This window comes from Pieris napi, chromosome 3 (genome assembly GCF_905475465.1).
Source record: "Pieris napi chromosome 3, ilPieNapi1.2, whole genome shotgun sequence".
Lineage (NCBI taxonomy): Eukaryota > Metazoa > Arthropoda > Insecta > Lepidoptera > Pieridae > Pieris > Pieris napi.
In genome coordinates this window covers 4,803,939-4,824,385 of record NC_062236.1, presented here as the reverse complement: position 1 = coordinate 4,824,385, position 20,447 = coordinate 4,803,939, and the positions used below count along the sequence as shown (strand labels likewise).

Genomic DNA, 20,447 nt, shown 5'->3' with positions numbered 1-20,447 from the left:
CTCTTAATAAGTACTATATAAAACAAGATAAAATCATGGAGTGTTGGCCTAGTGGCTTCATAGTGCGACTGTCATCCCGAGGTCGTAGGTTCGATCCCAGGCTTTGCAACAATCGACTTGCTTTCTATGTCCGCATTTAAGATTTAGAATGGTGAAGGAAAAATCGGTCTATTTTCATTAACACTCCATTCTATATTGTAATTTGATACTTAACACGAAAAAATATATGAAATGGCGCAAAATCGAAAGAAGTTTTTAAAATAATATACGTGTTCCAAATTCAAAATAATTAAAAAGTATAAAAAAATAAATATAACTTGATACATAACAAGCTATAAGTCTTTTATCGCATTTATTGCATCTCACTGAGTAGTGACTCAATTCTCAGTCAAATCTAAGAAATTACTTAGAAGTACTATTACTGCTACTATACGCAATATATTGCGAATAGTTGTCTTATATAAGTGAAGTATCGATATCATAAAGAGGTACTGTCAGCAAAATCATTTGCTCGGAGAAATGTATTATTTGCACTTACGTACATTCTACAACTTTTGTTTAAAAGAATCGTTCACATGTGTTGTTAATATACTACTACTTTCTTAAATGTTACGTAATACAATTAGTATTGGATGTATCTGATTTAAAATGAAAAATATCTAATTTATAGTCACACAGAAAGGAGTAAAATGTTGGCTTTACAAGTTTTACAGTGAAACGGAAGGCGAATTTGTCTACTGGTTAGTACCCCTGACTGCGATTCCATGGGTCCCGGGTTCGATTCCCGGCTGAGACAAATATCGATGTGATGAGCATTTGGTGTTATGCTTAGGTCTTGGGTGTTTAAATATGTCAAAAAAAGTCAAAAGTCAAATCATTTATTTCAATTAGACCATCTAAAATGGCACTTTTGAACGTCAAAAAAAATATATAAAGAAGATTCTAGTTGCCCCTTCCAAAAGGTAGTTTCGTGTGGAGAAGAATGGGCAAGAAACTCCACACTTACTCTTTTAAAATAGGTTTACAATATTTTGTTACATTTGTTAAATAATTATATGTGAAGACAATGTACTCTTAGAATAAACTACTATACTAAAAAAGTTAGTATACATGTTCCTCATATATTTACAAATATCGAAACCGTAAAATATTAACATTAAAGAGTAATAAAAATATTTAAAAAAAACACAACAGAACAGTGTGTGAGATACAAAAAAAATAAGAAAATGTGCGTGTACTAGTGTACACACGTTAGAAGTGAAACTTCTTTATGACCTTATTTTTCGAAAAATTATCTATATGCAACTAACTTTACAGAAATTGCTTAAATAAAGTTAAATTAGATAAAGTTTAACAAAAGGCTTATAATATCACAGACTTGAATACAAATAATACAATTATTTCATTTTACCTTATTACCACTAAGATTATTACAGAATTTCATAAATTGTAATATAATTTTTAGTATCATTGTTAAAGTTATTATAAATTTTTGTTATTAATGGTTTAGAATCTCTTCGAATCAACCGTGGTAGGGACGAGAAAAAGACGCGCGTAACGGTCAAATGTGACGCGTAACCGAAACATGTGACGCGTAACCAAAAAATGTTACACTAAATTTTTTTCCAACCCCGATAAAGAAGTTTCACTTCAATTACATTTATAGCATTATAAGTTAAAAAAAAAAAATAATAACAAAAATATGTTAAAGCAAAAAATCAGCAACCAATTTGATTTTGTCCAGGCTCTATGATTGTCCTATGGAGCAGTATGTATTTATATGTCTATCTATTTATAATATGTATGTATATACGTTGCCTAGTACCCATAACACAAGCTTCACCAGCTTAGCATGGGACTAGGTCAATTGGTGTGAATTGTCAAAAAAAAAATGGTGATACAATCTCTGAAAAATTGTATGTAGTATTTGCTGATTGTACTTCGTTTTGTTTTCAATGCCTTTGAGGACTAGTCTATATAAGTGTCTATTCCATTCTATTATATTGCCGTCCTGCGAAATCGAATACATTTATTGGCCTCCCAGGTATAATACGCTGTCACCCGTAATCTTCACTGATTTGATCTTTCAACTTGACATTTCAATTAATGTCGCAATGTCTTGAACTTTCCGAGGGCGGGAAAAACACTTAAAAGTGTCTGTTTTCGCGACTTCCTATGCTAATTCTTGAATAATTTTATACATTTTTTCTTCGATCCACTTATGATTTCTTTTTTACATTTGTATGTATAACAAAAAGTACTCTCAATTCCACGAAATGTTAAGTAGTAAGTATAATACAGCCAGAAGAAACTCCGTCAGTCTGATTCTGACGTTTGAATCTTTAACTTAAATATAAGTGTAGTGACATCATATTCACTCATACAATAATATTGTAACTGTTTGCTTTGTTTGTAAGAATTTTCATGTTAGTTAGTCTAGATCCAACCAGTGTACTTAGCGCTTAAAATAAATTAAAAATTTATTTATTTAATGAATTTTATAAAAGATCACTAATATTGACTTCATCCGTCCTACAAAGTTCTTACAATACGCTCGATAATTCTAGTACAGAAAATAGTAGTAAACTAGATTTTACACAATTAAAGTTACTACTAAATATACTACCATAACCTTTACCCTTTTGAAAAGAATAGACTACCAAAAATATTTTAGATAAGTGTTGAGAAATCGATTCACAAACAACAGGATTACAAAAATATGCTATGTTATCATGAAACTCTATTTTTAAAGTCAGTTAACAGATAATGAATACCAGCATATGCGCGGGATTGATAATCTCCGGCAACGGGAAAAGGAACTAATATTAAAAACAATATAGTTCTGAATAGCTTTACACCGTGACCTCACCCTTTAGGTACCGGCCTTGTTTCTATTTCCATCATGTACAAGAATAAATAAGGACGTTTTGAGCTCAAAATAGGCTGATCTAAATGCAAATAGGTTATTTCAACAAGCATACATGCCTTTGTACCCGAGCAGTTGAGCTGAAAATTTAATTTTTGCCCTCAAACTAGGAGCGTTCATTAAATATTTGGTGACATTCAATCTTGCGGCATGATTAGCTTGACATGCTGCTGACATATTCTAGCTTGTAACGAACATACTTAATGCTTTAGTATGCGGTGGAAATTTGTTAGAACGTTGTACAGGTAAGATTTAGATAGAACTTACGTAACTTTTCTGAAAAAAAAATATTTCGTTAAGCGTGCCTATTAAGACATTTTTGATACTTAATTTATAGTTATTCTTCAAATAGACGTCAGTGTTTACATCGAAATATAGTATTCAATAATACTAAAAAGAGTTCTAGACCCGAGTCTTACATACATTATAAGATCTACTTCGATTTTAATGTAATGAATTTACCAAAAATATTGTACGATACGATACGTATCAACGTAAATACCACTCGATTGAATCGCTGACGAAGAATATTGATAATCATCATTTGCAGAACTAAATTTTATGGGTTGCGAATAAACTATACCTATTCAATTAACAAAAATAGGACTTTGTACTATTTTGATTTCATTTGACTTTAAAAACTTTTTCGTTAATTGAATAAATAAATTTTGTTAAATACCAAAATCCCTTTATTACTTTTGTAAACAGGTTTAAATATTGAGTGATTTCATCGTGCGACTCGCATATCTGAGGTCGTAGAAAACCGGCATGTCCGTCTAAGACCCAAAAAGTCGACGGTGTGTGTCAGCCATAGACGGTTGATACTTACCTATTAGAAATTATCACGGAATTGATAGAGAAATCGGAGGTCCAGACCTGAAAGTTTGTAGCGCCATTGGTAGATATATAGTAATTACGTATAATTATTTTATTTCGATAATTTTGTTAAGGACCAAATTGGTTAACTAGGGTGGGTGAAAGTAGTAAAGTGGGGTAGCCGCGGAAAAAGGGCCGAACGTATGACGCTGAATAATGAATATTTGACAGAGTGATTCTACATTCTATCAAAGTGATTTATATGTGATATAAAAAAGTATACATTGTTTTAATGCCATGTTGTATATTGTTTGAATTTCCTTATAAGCATCTTTTATTGTTTTACAAATGTGATTAAGAGTGGCGTTGATTCTTGCCAGTTCATTACATTGGAACTCTCATTTGAGAACAGGTAGTAAATGAAAATTGAGACTCAATTAAATATGGTTCATATTAATTATGAATTGAATAATATTTTGATGTAATACGGGGATGTTTACCCATGTCTTATAGTAGTTTTCACGCTTTGTGTTTTAAAAGCCTAGTGAACAAGAAAATGTTTATTCATTTGTAGCAGCGTTTTAGAGCCTTGGTAGATCGATAAACTCCAGACTCGACACTCACTTGTATAAGGTATAAATTGTTGAGGATACGAGAGAATTGTTAGACCAGTACCAAGAAAAATGAATATATAACTTTATTTTATACACATTTCTACAACGTCTTTATTCAATATATAATAACATATAATCATAAATTAAAAAAAAAAGAAAAACCTAGAGGTTTTGTCATTATGTCGTGATTATTTCTTCTTTTTAATTAACAAGTAGGTGCTCCCTTACTTCCTGCCTTCTGTGCTTGACACATCGATTTTAAGTGTAAGGATGTCGATTTCCTCGCGATTTTCCTTCACCGCACATCTATTAATTGCTCACATATCCATTGGAGCACAGTTGTGATTGTACGACCTGAGGGTTGAGAAGTGCACGCTCCAGCTACTAGAGTCTAGACGAACACTTCACAGTTGGTAACATTATATTGAAAATAATAATAATGTGCCAGCCACTTCAAGGTAAGACTTATAATTGAAAAATAAAAACTTAGAAATATTGCCTTAACAGTTTTTCTCACTACAAACGGTGTTGAATGATGGTGGCGGTTGATTTACGCAGATGAAATAGAACTTTTATCGAATTACATTTCCTGATCTTGAGTTTATGGTTTACCCCTATAGGGTTGTTGAGGTCGTCTGACAGTGTGGAGGATGATGAAAAACCAATAAATAAAAATCACTATTATAAAAAATCACTATTTTAAAAAATGCAATTTCGTTTTGTTACGTAAGTATTAGTCAAACGGCATACCTTATTTTTTAAAAAAAAATTTTCGGTACAGTTTAAAATAGGACGTACTGCGCTTACCGTATGAAAAGCCTTTTCACTATTTAGACACTTCCTTCTGTGCTTTAAGTAGACAGCTTTGTAAAAACCCTTTACAAAACGTGTATTTACACATAGATCACGAGTGTATCTTTAAATTCTTAATTAATATGTATTTATCTTTTTTAATGCGAGTTTAACATATACAGTGTTACTGGAAATACGCTGAGAATACTTTATTGATTTATTAGAATTTAAAAATCAATGTCTCGTGTTTTTAAAAAATACTCTTTTTTTAGATAAAATTGTATTTTATTGGAAATTGTCGTCGAGCGTAGTAATAATTGCGTAGACCTATTTTATACATCGCACCTTTTGAATTAGTAATTGACTTAGCTAACCAATTAATACAATAAGGCCCAGTAATTATCCCATCTTAAAAGAATATATACCTGGCACCGAATCAGTAGCAAGATATTGAAATCTAAGATGGTTGCCATTTTGGTCCTCATAACCAAATATTCTTACGTTTGAAGAAAACGCCGTAATGAAAAACGGCACGTGTCGAAAGTAGTAAATCACGTATAAGTGAGCTGAAAGCCAGCTTTATAATTTATGTGTCAGGATAGGCGAGTTGGCAATGAACTTGGAAAGGGAGGTGTGTCTTGCAGGCTGCAGCGCCCAAGGCCGTCGCGTCGCACATTGTATTGCCAGAATCGATTTATCGAGCGGCGCGCGCCGACCAGGCCTTCTTACCCCACCCCGCGGCCTCTTCTCGTAGACTTAGCGGCTTTTATCACTTCTGTGACGTCACTAATCTATTAGCTACTTAATAAAAACGACATAAATGCATGGCGCGCCATAAAGTCAATTCTCTTTTATACATAAAAATTATATGATCTCAAATTACATTACAATTAATAAAACAATTTTTAACCGGATTGAAGTTATGTATTTACAATTATTTTATATATTGTTATATCTGTAAAAGTTATATCAATAAAAGACAATACTATACGTTGTAATTTTTATATTACACGCAATAGATAAATGATATTCTGGTGCTTTAAATTACTATCGATACTAAGTTTCGGAAGGATATACATTATACGTATATAACAAAAAAGCTTAAAGCTTACTTATCAAAGTCTTTTCAAACTCCTTTCCAGCGTTTAAAACAATTAATATCACAACTTTTGTATGAACCTCAGTGCTTCCAACAAATGAGTTTCCTTTTCGCAATGTAAGCAATTTTCCCATATTTCAACGTGATATTAATGGTTAGTACCTAATTACCTAACGCAGATAAATTGTCATCTTCTACTAAAGTTGTACGAAAGGGTACCGTAGGGTCGTTAGCTAGTTATTCGACGCAACATTCTGCATACAGAGTAACCGTAAGTTAATTTACACCATTCCCGAAGGACCCGGCCTGATCTCAAGTAGGTATTGTAGAAGTTTCGAGAATACATGAACTGAATTCATTTATTACTTTGAGAACGGGCCAAGACTTAATTATATTGGCGTAGAATAATGTCATACATTAATTGGGTTTTTAATTTTACCAAACTTTAATGTTACAATGTGATTTCTGTTAGTTAGGCTTTTCTTTTTCTTCTCTTAAAATCTTTGTAAGCCTTTAAGACAAGGGTTCACAATGAAATTTGTGAATATCTGATAAAGACTGATGCAATTTACAACCGTTTATTATATTATTTCATTAGCGGTTCGGTTACAATGTCGGCTTGAGTCACGTGATCATTAAGTTGTCCTTTTATTAATTGGTATATAAGGAAACAGGATAGTTCAAATATATACTTCACTAACACTAGATCAGTCATGAAATAAAAGAACAAGTAAAAAGTCTTCGCAAACTTATGCTGAAACGAGGACTTTTATAGGTACAATTGCCTGTAATTATAGTTCGAAATGTAGGTCACAAAGAGGTAACTCAGTTAATAAACAAATGATTTGTGTATAATAGCGCTTGTGACATCCCTAGGGTTAACAAGGCCTTAATAAATTCATTTAACAGCCATGTAATAAAGTGCTCATTATTTTTGTCACAAAGCTCTTCGCACGTTCCCACATATCGCACAGAATGATTCTGTCGTTAGGGTTGCCAATAAAAATGAATTAAGCCATCAAGTGATAACCCTAAAATACGTTCCACGAATTCTCTTTATAGGCTGGTTCAAATGTAACAGTTTTCTCATTTCCTTCAAATAAATAACCGAGATTATGTCGCTGAACATTATTCTTTCTCTTCACGCTATCTACAGTCATGTTAATGAAATTAGTTTTGTAATGTATATTCTTTCTTTATGAAATAAGATTATAATATGACTGATTCTTGTGTCTTTTGATCGTCATTTGTCTTAAAGTATATTATGTACATAGTGAATATGTTTACTATAAAGGAATTAGATAAGCGTTTTATCAAAATAATACCTACTCTAAATACAATATCTTAGTCGGCAAATACAGAAACATACATTTATTTATATACATATATATAATAGTTCCTTGCAAAAATCGGTACAAATAATTAGAATAGCATAACATAACAAGAAGGGGAATAGTCGGCTTTATGGCTTTTCAGCAAGCTTTTATGGATTAATAAAATTACATAAGCTGACCGCAAGTGCAAAAACTATCCAATTCCAATAAATTTTATTTATTTACTAGTAAGGAACTAGTAAATAAATAAAATTTTTACAAATAATAATTAAATAACTAGAAGGGGAAACAGTCGGCCTTCGAGCGAGCTTCCAGCAAACTTTAAAGGAAAAATAAAATTCAATGAGGCGAGCGCAAAAAGTGCAAATACTACATAATATATACATTATACATACTATAACTAAAACAGAAAGAAGATAACAAAATAAATAATTAAAATAGATGATGAAGAAGTGATAATTTCAAAATTATGTTAGGGATACGGTGTCAAAAGAAAGAAATATATGCATTTTAAATTCCTTTTTTATGTGCTGCTATAAAACCTCTTTGCTGTTTATAATCAAATCCCAAACAAAAACCACAGATTTTCAATCTACGATGTATTAACGGCTTACGTGTAATCAGTTTTATGTGTTGCCAGACTTGATTGCAACGTAGTAACGGATACTAATGAACTCTAAGTTCAAAGTGATCCTAGGTACAGCCTACCTAAAGTTGGTAGGTTCGCCTTAATAAACTTCGATCTTAGCTTTTCAATCCGAATTTATTAACAAAATTCTTTTAACCTTAAACATGACGGGTTAATACTGAGCATATGGCAGGATACAATTTTCAAAAATGGAATAATATTTAGAGAAATATTATGTTAGTATAGTGAATCATTTATGCTTATATTTCTTGTTTGAAGAACATGAAATCAAATAATAAGTAGAACTTACGTCAGTACTAAAAAAACATTTTTATATTACACTATTTAGTGATTGAATGTGCTTTAAACAATAATTTCTATTATAAGACGAAACAGTGTGGGAATTTGAAACACAAGTCGCAGTGGACTGACTGGTGTTGTAGAGGGCTCACGCGTTGCCGCTCGTGACCTTATTATATACGTAATAAAGATCTTTCTCTGGATTGGTAGCTCATGTCTAATAACGTGTTCAGCTGTATAGTAAGATCTGACGCGGATAATTTTCCTCCACCAATTTTGGTCCTGCGTTTCATTTATAGACCAGTGCCGATAATTTTTAAAACCAAAAAAAATTACAGTAGGATGCAACCCATTAGAAAAGCAGGGGAATATGATCAAAATGAAAGGAAAAATAAATTACGGTCGATCTGAGGTCGGGAAGGGGAAGGGGGGGAGTTTTAAGGGTAAAAAACGGTTTATCTCGATTTCCGGCAAAACTAAAAGTCCTATCTAAGAAAGTTAAATGGCAAAGTTGTAGGTAATAAAAAGATCTAAAACTTTTGTATTCACACATTTTTCACATAACCTCAAAATTGGTGTGAAAAATTCAAAAAACCAAGTTTTTGGTTTTTTATTTTTATCTTTTACAAAAATTTATTTTTTTAAACGAAATTTGGTGAAAACTTACCTTATTATGTCCCAAATATACTGTAATTTATTTGATTAAAAATATTTATTTTTTCACCTTATTTTGAATTAATATCGAAAAAACACCCTAATTTTCAATCGAGAATTCTGACGTCAAAATTTCAGCTTTTTTCAAAAAATTGGTGTGCTTTCAGTTCATTGAAATCTCTACTTTCCTATGGTAAAAAAATATATATATACTACCATAGTAAATCTTCTCAGAAAATGCAAAACATCGTATGCAGTAACGCCCAGACCCGTCATACCCTTCCCTACTTCTCTATGAAATACGAAAATTTTAGCCCATCTAAAGGCTAAAAATTTTTTTTAGGTCATTCAGGTATATATAAGTTATCTTAAAATAGTAATAAATAGGCATCTAATTATAATTTAAATAAGATTCATAGAGAAGTAGGGAAGGGTATGACGGGTCTGGGCGTTACTGCATACGATGTTTTGCATGTTCTGAGAAGATTTACTATGGTAATATATATATATTTTTTTACCATAGGAAAGTAGAGATTTCAACGAACTGAAAACACACCAACTTTTTGAAAAAAGCTGAAATTTTGACGTCAGAATTTTCGATTGAAAATTAGGGTGTTTTTTCGATATTAATTCAAAATAAGGTGAAAAAATAAATATTTTTAATCAAATAAATTACAGTATATTTGGGACATAATAAGGTAAGTTTTCACCAAATTTCGTTTAAAAAAATAAATTTTTGTAAAAGATAAAAATAAAAAACGAAAAACTTGGTTTTTTGAATTTTTCACACCAATTTTGAGGTTATGTGAAAAATGTGTGAATACAAAAGTTTTAGATCTTTTTATTACCTACAACTTTGCCATTTAACTTTCTTAGATAGGACTTTTAGTATTGCCGGAAATCGAGATAAACCGTTTTTTACCCTTAAAACTCCCCCCCTTCCCCTTCCCGACCTCAGATCGACCGTAATTTATTTTTCCTTTCATTTTGATCATATTCCCCTGCTTTTCTAATGGGTTGCATCCTACTGTAATTTTTTTCACTTTTTATTTATTTTGAAGGCTATCTGCACTGGTCTATTACAACTGTGTATAATTTTGAGGACGACGAGTCTTTGACTTGATCCATCTCGTTGGCGAGCGGGATCGATATATATACCTACGGAATCCTAGCTTAGTTTTCCCACCATTTAGCTCACTTCGTGCACGTCTGGAAGCGCTGTAGCCAATAATTTTATATGTGCAATCCATGTAAGATATAAGTGCTAATTGCCTTACAGTAGCGGCGAAAATCGTATTAGGCAGGCTCAAAGTCATAGTATTTATTCAATTCTTTGCAACGGGTTTTAATATATTGCAAGATGGATCAACTAAAAATTAATAATACTAACATGAAAGTAATTATTATATACGCTTGCTTATCTTTTTTTTGAACTGAGAAAGTGGCCCTTCGTTATCAAAATTTATCAAATTGCAAAATATTCATAAATTTCAAATGTGAGTAAAGACTTAGCTTGATAGTGAATACTTTTGGTAAAATTATAGTTTTCGACTGTAAGTGTTACGAGTATAGTATATTGAAATGAACAATTATTATACTATTAATATACGTATAGTTATAATAATTGTTCATTTCGCGGACACAAAGCTGACCTTTTCGAGTTTGATGATGGGACTGTTTTATTCATTGGAAGTACTTTGATGTACATTTATTATGTACTTCAAAGTACTGTCAATCGTGAAATACCCACTCTCCTTTTAAGCAAGCAAAGGTCACATACCCTATTTAAAAAAGGTAATTTATTTATTTTTACAATTGGATTCCCGCTAAGTACTTCAAAAAAAGAATGATTATCTAATCATGGGTGAGATTATTATATGTGACATACATTACTCTTCTACACTTATTTTTTGGTATGATAATCTAATATATATATGATATATAATAATTCTCGTGTCATAATGTTCGTTCCCATACTCCTCCGAAACAGCTCGACCGATTCTTATGAATTTTTTATGCATATTCAGTAAGTCTCAGAATTGGCTATCTTTAAAACCCATAACTGATAAGGGGTGTCCATCTCAAAATAAGTATTTTTATTTTTTTGATAAAATTATTTTTTTCATTTTTTCCCGCCTCTACGATCAACTCCTATTGTTTATTTGTTAATTAAAATCTTATGACTTGAACTCTGAGGTTTATATAGAGAAAAATTCACAGAAAAACCTAAAAAGTTTTTCATGTCAGATAACCGAGCATAGCAAAATGTTCCATGTTGGTATGCACTAAAAATGGTAGGCTAAGTAAAATCACATTAAGGAGAAACGAAGTTCGCGTGGGCTGCTAGTATGTTATATATTTCACATGGTCATTTCTAATACAACGTCTTTGTATTTTCGGGAACCGAATGTTGTACTGAACTAAATTGAATTTTTTGTTATTAAGGATACTAAGGCGTATTAATACATTGTCTAACATTGACAAGAAAACCCTTATTCCATTTACAGAGCATTGATTTCCCATTTGAAGTCATAAACCACGTCTGAAGCCGTATCAACTAATACCCTTACTATCGAAAAGTTCATAGCAATTTATTAGCTAGCGTGAGTAGTTTTCGAATCAGTTACATATCTCTACCCTAGGTAAAATGTAGCTCTGGTGAAATTTAGTATGTATAAAAGTAAAAGTAAAAAATCATTTAATCATATAGGTAACATAATGTACACTTATGTCTCGTCAGTAAAGAAATACATATGAATGCTTCTAATTTTACATTTACTGCCAGTTCTCAAAACAAGGGCGTAGAACGGAAGAGAACAATAAACTCTCCGCCATTCTTTTTAATCGCCATTTTTTTACACAACGTTTGTAAGGAGCTGCAACCGTTACACCATGTTCCACATGACATTAAATAATTAATAATAATGATATAAATTTAAAAAAAAAAACAATAATTGTATATATTTGACACAAATTGTATATATTTGATTCAACTACATGACGGTCACAGCAGAAAATCGGCGAATCAACTACCCAGTAGTAATTAATTTTGAATAAAGAAACTAGGAGCGTATTCGAGTTCCGATGAACTTTGGTTTAAGTTCGTATTAAAGCATGTCATCTCAATCGGGCATGGTGCAGATATTTCTGTATTTTCTTATGTCACCCCCGTCTCCAATTTTTTTTAGAATAAACCGTCTTTATAATATATAAAGAACATGATTCCCGACGTTCATAACTTTAATTCTACGTCTTACGTAAATAATAATAAATATTAACCATTTTTAACTTAATCTTTGAACAAAGCGGTTGTATTAGAATGCAGTCAGAAGTGGATTGGCCTAGATTATTATCGTAACCTAAAATCTACTTTATTTTTAATAACCCAAAGCCGTAATCAGTTAATTTTATGAGATTAATTTAAGTACAACATTTTCGCTTTTTACTACCACAACATTACTTTATTATCCTACATTTCACGTAATATCTGCTAATTCATATTTTCTTTTTCAGGTAAATCTTTATTGGCGAGTTGCGTGAAGAAATGAGTTTTAACAAATACTCCATAATCAAGCTCGCAGACTTCTTCAGATTACGACGTGAAACTTCTCGTTAAAGTAAAGAGGACTCAAAAGCCACTATGACTTCTCAGAATAGAATTGTATTTACCAAATTACTGTTGTGTTGCTTTGTGACCGCGGCATGGGCAAGATCATGGGCGAACCACCATGACACAACAACATCAACAACTCACACTACTCCAACTACTAGTCAATTACCTAAAAACTTCCACAATGATCCGCTCATCGTCGAAACGAAAAGCGGTCTTGTCAAGGGCTACGCCAAAACTGTGATGGGTAGTGAAGTACATATATTCACAGGTATTCCCTTTGCTAAACCACCACTAGGACCCCTGCGGTTTCGTAAACCTGTCCCCATAGAGCCATGGCATGGCGTTCTCGAAGCCACATCCATGCCAAACAGTTGCTACCAAGAAAGATATGAATATTTCCCTGGCTTCGAAGGTGAAGAAATGTGGAATCCAAATACTAATATCTCGGAAGATTGTCTGTATTTAAACATCTGGGTACCGCAGCATTTGCGAGTACGGCATCATCAGGACAAGCCCTTAGCTGAAAGACCAAATGTTCCGATTCTTGTTTGGATATACGGTGGCGGGTACATGAGTGGTACAGCTACACTTGACCTCTATAAGGCGGACATAATGGCTGCATCTAGTGATGTAATAGTGGCGTCTATGCAATATAGAGTTGGCGCTTTCGGATTTTTATATTTGAACAAATTCTTTTCCCCCGGTAGCGAAGAAGCCCCAGGGAACATGGGCTTGTGGGATCAACAACTGGCTATTCGTTGGATCAAAGATAACGCACAAGCGTTCGGCGGCGATCCTGAGTTGATAACGTTGTTCGGAGAATCCGCTGGCGGCGGCAGCGTAAGTTTACACATGCTCTCTCCTGAAATGAAAGGATTGTTCAAAAGAGGAATATTGCAATCAGGGACTCTGAATGCACCGTGGAGTTGGATGACCGGTCAGCGAGCTCAGGAAATTGGAAAAGTTTTGATCGACGATTGCAACTGTAATAGCAGCCTTTTGGCGGCGGATCCGAGTCTAGTGATGGATTGCATGCGCGGAGTGGATGCTAAAACTATATCTGTGCAACAATGGAATTCATACACTGGTATATTAGGCTTTCCGTCTGCACCTACTGTTGATGGCATATTCCTCCCGAAAGATCCTGAAACAATGATGAAAGAGGGCTATTTTCATAACACCGAAGTGCTGCTGGGAAGCAATCAAGACGAAGGTAATTTTATTACTAATTAATGTAAGATTAATAGTTGCTATTAAATTCATATGAATATTATAATGGTAAAATATCGCCTATTACCTGCAAAGTGTTCTACTACGACAGCGTAAAATTAATGTAAATTTTTCTATAGAGGAAATAGTTTAAAATTATTTTATCAGTTAACTGTAGTCACAAACTTCTCTCTTAATACACTTATACAAAACCTATAATTGGATATTGTTGCTTTAAAATTAATATAACTTTGTTAAGAACCTACGCCTTTACTATTGCAAAATTTTAATAATGTGGTTAGCTGTGGTTTTGCGTCATTGATAATAATTACCAATATTATTAGTTATTATGTTTTTTTAATAGCATTCTTAACCAACAAATATATTTTAACTTAAACACTTTACACTTTTTAACACAGTTACTCCCTATTCATAAAAAAAAACTGTCAGATTTTTATACTTATACACAACGGAAATAAAAAAGGAGACTTTATAAGTACTTGGGGTCAATGGATATGAAGACCATTACATTTAATTACTTATTTATTTTACGGTCCATCAAATTAAATCATAAAAGGAAATAAACAGTTCAGTCAGTGCGATATATAACGCCTGTAATTCTTCTTTTAAATATAAGGGTTCTTAGGGAAGCATCTGAGAGTGCCTACAATCTATCAATATCGGCTAAGAGTTGGAGGTCGTTTGTCCTGAACACCTGGCAAGGGGGGCAGTACGAGGGGCAAAGAGGGGGCAAACCACGAAGGGGGCACGCCTGCGCACTCAGTGTAAACACAACAATACAACTGCGTAGATTTCTCGTACTACCAAGTACTACAGACGCGCCCACGTACTTCGAGCTAAATGGCCCCTACCCCACCCCCTTGTTTTGGTTGTCAGGCGCCCCTCTACAGTTTCTAGAATATTAAGATTTCACTTAAGATGTTATGAATTCTTAGGAGTTGTTAAGGCCGAGAAATGCTTTAATTATTTACATGTTTTGTGAATTTAATTTATGCTCAAAATTCTTGATGAAAGATAAAATATAAAATCTTAAATATTCGAAAATCCTTGTATAAAATTGAATGAGTATTGACATCGTTATTGCTTCTTTACTGTTATAGATGCAAACGAAATACCGGAGTTTATGACGAAATATCGTATTAATGGGACGTTAAAAAATCTAGCTATAAAATATCACTCCGTAGATAGGTGCACGATAAATAAATTATTCTTAGAGTAAAGTTGACAAGGAAAAATTAATATTTGTTTGGATTTTGGCATAATATCAAACTAAAAATATGATTGGTACTTGAAATATATGGTAAGGAAAAGAATCCCGTCTTTTTCCCCATTTTTTTTATTTTAAAATTTATACAAATGCTAACTAAATTCTGGTTTTGGAATACCTTTATACGAGTATACATACAGTTATAAAAAAATAACTAAAATGTGCGCTTCACAATTAGTCCTATTGTTGACGGCCCGAAATTACCGGTAACCTCTACTGGACTATAAGTAGTTTGTCTATATACTTTAAACACTACATAGTATTAAATGACTAATACATTACAATTATAGTCATCACACGAGTTACGAATACTTAACATTAATCTTATATCGGCATCGCATTAGCTGTCTTTGTAAGTAATTATTGTTATTATTATTCCTTGTAAGTACCTATTCTTAAAAGGCCGGCAACGCACACGCGAGCCCTCTGGCATTGAGAGTGTCCATGGGCGGGCATCAGGTGAGCCTCCTACCCGTTTGCCCCCCGTTCAATAAAAAAAAAAAAAAGTCGCGCATTGTTATATTCAGTAGATCATGAATTCGCAGCTGCTTCGCAGTAGTCAATATCACAGAACGTTTAAATAAAAAGGTACTACGATATTCCTCGTCCCTGATACAAAATGTATCCTTCATTTATGCAATGTTAAATTTAAATTGCCACAAATACAGCGATTATGCAAACCGCAAGCTACAATTTTACATAACCATATTAACTTTAGCTTTCATCCACGCTTAGGTCTTATGCTGTTGTGTGTTGAATAAATTATTCCGTCATTCAATTTTTGAAGAATGAATAAGTAATGCAAGTCGCGATGCAACATAGAAATGTAAAGTGTAACTTGGCCTCGACTGCGTCCCAAAGGAGCTCTTCTTGGTACATTTTAATGACCTAAGCTAACCTTGTTTTACATAAGAGGAGCATTTTACCTTTGGCACAAATCATTACGATATTTTATTCTATATACTACTAGAAGCAATGGAGCGAAGTATTGCAAATTATTTCAAGAGAGATATGATATTTGATAAGATGAGAGAGATTGTAGTTTACGAGAGAGTACAACAACAGATTCCTTAAAAGTGTAAGGTGTTACATTCACTTAAATTACATTCTATATAAAAATATATATTTATTGTTATGTATTTGCTTTTTGGTGATGATTTAAAATCTATTATAAGAGGCAAAAATGGGCAGGAGACTGTTTCTTCAGTCGCATTTTACATTTCTGATGGTCGTGATAGTGGCGTCAAACAACTTCCCCTCTACAACAAACTCTCCCCTGTCGTCGGCAATCCTCTGCGCCTGGGTGATGGTAAGACCTGTAAGGGCCTTTGCTTAATCAGTCCAACGAGTAGGGAGTCGGCCTCGAGGTCTGGTGCTGATTTCTTGAAGAAAACTGGAAGGATCAGTGCTTGTAGTTAAAATTGCGTATCAAAAGATTTTTGTGTTTTTACGAATAAGACTATTGTTTTCTGCTACTTTGTTACATGAGAGATAAATCACTGTAGCCCTTTTTTTATTTACTTTTTTAGTCAAATTATTTGACTGTTCGCACGTCAAATGATGCTCAATCTACCTGTATCATTTCTACTTTCTGCTATAAACTACGATTTTGTGGCATTAATAGAGCAGTGGAATATTTCAAATCGTACAACTAAGTCTTTAAAAAGGCCAAGAAACCTTACACGACTAACCTAACCTAATACGACCAAATAAAATTTACTCTATTTAAACAGCATTTTTAACAAAACATTTTCCTTAACAAATATAATAAGTTTCAAAAATATTTTCGTTGTGGAATGTGAAGGAGTTTACTTAAGATATTTAACATGCTTTTATGAATTTGAAATGAAGTTTGACATGCGATATTTAAACGCTTGTATGACGTAGTCGTTGTAATAATATGCTGAATGCATATTTAGCATATAAATTATAAATTAATATTATTTTTTGTATCTTCATAAATTGTAATAGATTAACAAAATTAAGATATATTTATTTTTATTTTATTTTAGATAGATTATAAAATAATATTGAAGACAAGTTATTAATCTGTCGAATTTTAATCTGTTTCAGGAACTTACTTTTTGCTGTACGACTTTCTTGATTACTTCGAGAAAGATGGGCCCAGTTTTCTTCAACGTGAAAAGTTCTTAGAAATCATAGACACAATTTTCAAAGAGTTCTCAAAGATAAAACGAGAAGCCATCGTGTTTCAAGTAAGTGTGTTTGTTAAATCTTTCGAATGACTAATGTTTTTAATATAGTTTAACTATGATTAGCGTGCACTAAATTGCAGAATATTTTTTTATATACCAATATTAGTATTAATAAACTAATAGAAATTATATAATAAAATTGAAAACAATCCTGTATTTACGAAAGAAAGTGTTGCAATAAATAAACAGATTATAAAATATTAATATAATATATAAAATAGTAAACTAATAAAACTATCTCAATACTTTTTCATGCTTTAATAATTTGTATTATTATAATAAGGATATTCCTTATCACATAGTCACATAGTATATTTTGGGTTAGAAATGTTGTTTGAACTATACGTAATATATTTATATAGTGCTGTTGTGCATTTGAGCGGGTTTATTAATTATTTAGTATTTCATATTTTCTTTATGAGTAACAAGTGAGTAACAAGATTTGCTCAGGTTAGGTAAGAAACTTTGTATAGCTAAATAATAAAAAAAATAACAAAAAATTATTGGGCTGCGCACGTGCATAGCTTTGACGGGAGGCACGAATTATATGAAAATGTTACCGTGCCTCCCGTCCATCATGAGCAGATGTGGCAGTTGGGTTTTAGTTTTAGGGGCATCGCACCTCCCGGACCGACCCCCACACTCCCCGCGTTTTTTTAATAAGTTAACCCGGTGCGGTGGTCTGATTTTCCAACAAATATATTTTTTTAAATAAATTTTGCGTATTGGCGCTATACATAAAAGCGCTGCTCACTAAAGATAGATGCAGTAGTTACTTCTGCCGAAAACGCTGGAAGAATTGTCAGCCTATACGAGTAATATATTCATTTATTGTTTTCACTGTGCACTGTATATATTTTATTAAAGCGTATGTCAAAGTTTTTAATTTTACAAGATGTATATCGTAACTTCCCGGTACATAGAAGTACATATTGCAATATAAGGTATACAAAGAATTAATGAGGACATCCTATTTGAAATTACCGCCATTAATGGCTTATCTTTCGTCGACTTCTCAGTAATTTTACACTTAATTGTACTGTATACCTTAGAGAGACGAAAACTTTTATTCCTTTGACCTCTTAACCTTTAAATCGAAATTATTATTTTATTATGACGGCCGTCTGTCCTGGCTTCGCACGGCTGGACATTTGTTTTATAATATATATATTCTATAGTCTGTTTATAATATTATAAGATTACATTTATTTATATAACCTTTCAATTCATAATGGTTGTAGGAGGAATTAATTATCATTGTAATTCTATAACCATCCGTGTGTATTTAATATTATGTACATAATATTAATAATTTATGACTAATGATTAGTTATTTAATTTTTAATTTTTATGAATTAAGAATTATATTTTTTTATGAATTAAATTAATTATTGAAAAGAGATATTAGAAAAATTTTAAAATTTCTCTGCTACTAAACCCTGTTCCGAAGCGTTTTGTTTTAGCAAAACAAATTCCAAGAAGATACATTACTTAACGAAATAGGAATGGATCTATCAGTATTATTATTTTATTTCATTTTTAATGGTTAGGAAAAATTATTATTTTATCTTACAAAAACCACGCTCGACACCTTTGTTTTCAGACATTAGTTTATAAAAATGAACTATATTGCACACATTATGTATGTATTTTAAACAAATCAGTACACAATTCTATTCAAATATTATTATGTAAAAATTATTATTTTTATTATTAATAAGAATTATTACACCATATCATTTACTAGCTTTGAGTAGTATTTATTTCGAAATTCTAAATAAATCTTACATTTTATGGTTCAACTATAATACCGCAGATTAAAAGTAATCATAAGTTTTTTTTAAAATGGAATCTCGCTGATGGCCTTAAGCCCAAACAGCTCAGCTCGGGCTGTTTTGGCGAGCGTAGCTCGGCCTGAATGGGCGTTTATCCCACGACTAGCGCAAGGGCGTCTCCTGTGAGACTCGAACCTCTGCTTGGGCCGTCGCGGGGTGGTCAATCACCTCAGAAGTTTTGAAGCCGTATGTCAACGTTTTAACATACATACAACGTTTTTAAAAACATAGGGCTAGGTTTCAAGTCTAAATATAATCATAAGAAAAATATTCAAATTTAAGCAAAACCACCACTTCAATATACAACGAGGAATATAAGCATTGCAATAATTTTCAATTTTCTTATTGTCTGCAGTACACCGACTGGGAGGAGATAACGGATGGTTATTTGAACCAAAAGATGATTGCAGATGTTGTTGCCGATTACTTTTTCGTCTGCCCGACAAATTATTTCGCTGAAGTACTTGCTGATGCTGAAGTTGATGTCTACTATTATTACTTTACACATGTAAGTATTTACCTATTTTATGTGTGCGTTTGCGCAACAATTAATTGCTTTAACGTGCTCTCTATCAAGCATAGAGACAAGGTAGGTAATATCTATTAAAACTACTTTGTATACTGGCAACACACTACACAGTCGCTGAGTATTTCGTTTCGTTTCGTTCGGCATTATACCAGAGCGCTCAATATGAGCGACATAAAGTTTAATATGTGAAAAAATAGACAATAAGTTACTTACATTAATAAATATACTTTGACTTTAGCACAGTAACAGTACTAAGTAATGAGTATCGTTTTGGATACACTGTTTTATTAAATGTATTTACTTTGTGAAATCGATCGAAAGTTTACTTTTGTATAACAATTAGTACCGTAGGTTCGAACCCCACTAATGGATTATTTTTCTCTGTGCGCATTTAACATTCGCCTGTACGTTGAAGAAAAAAAGCAACAGGTTGTGTCAGGCACAGAAGGCTGATCTAATGACCTACTTCCTACATCGTGGGTTGTAGCGCCACTGGTTATTACTTAACTTATGATTGATTTTATTTTTAAACGTAGGATTTACTGTAAACAGTCCAATTACTAATGTTCGTTATTTAAAAATTAATGAGTTTAA

The 20,447-nt window shown here is 32.4% G+C and overlaps 1 protein-coding gene across 2 annotated transcripts in view; it reads left to right on the top strand.

Moving 5' to 3' along the window:
• The window catches only part of LOC125063384 (acetylcholinesterase-like), a 39,144-nt gene that overhangs the window by 9,187 nt on the left and 9,510 nt on the right, over window positions 1-20,447 (top strand). For both annotated transcript variants that reach the window (XM_047669803.1, XM_047669802.1), the window contains exons 2-4: window positions 12,677-13,989; window positions 17,347-17,489; window positions 19,680-19,832. In XM_047669803.1, the coding sequence (XP_047525759.1) occupies window positions 12,804-13,989; window positions 17,347-17,489; window positions 19,680-19,832 (1,482 nt within the window). In that variant the 5' untranslated portion in view covers window positions 12,677-12,803. The remainder of the gene's footprint in view (window positions 1-12,676; window positions 13,990-17,346; window positions 17,490-19,679; window positions 19,833-20,447) is intronic.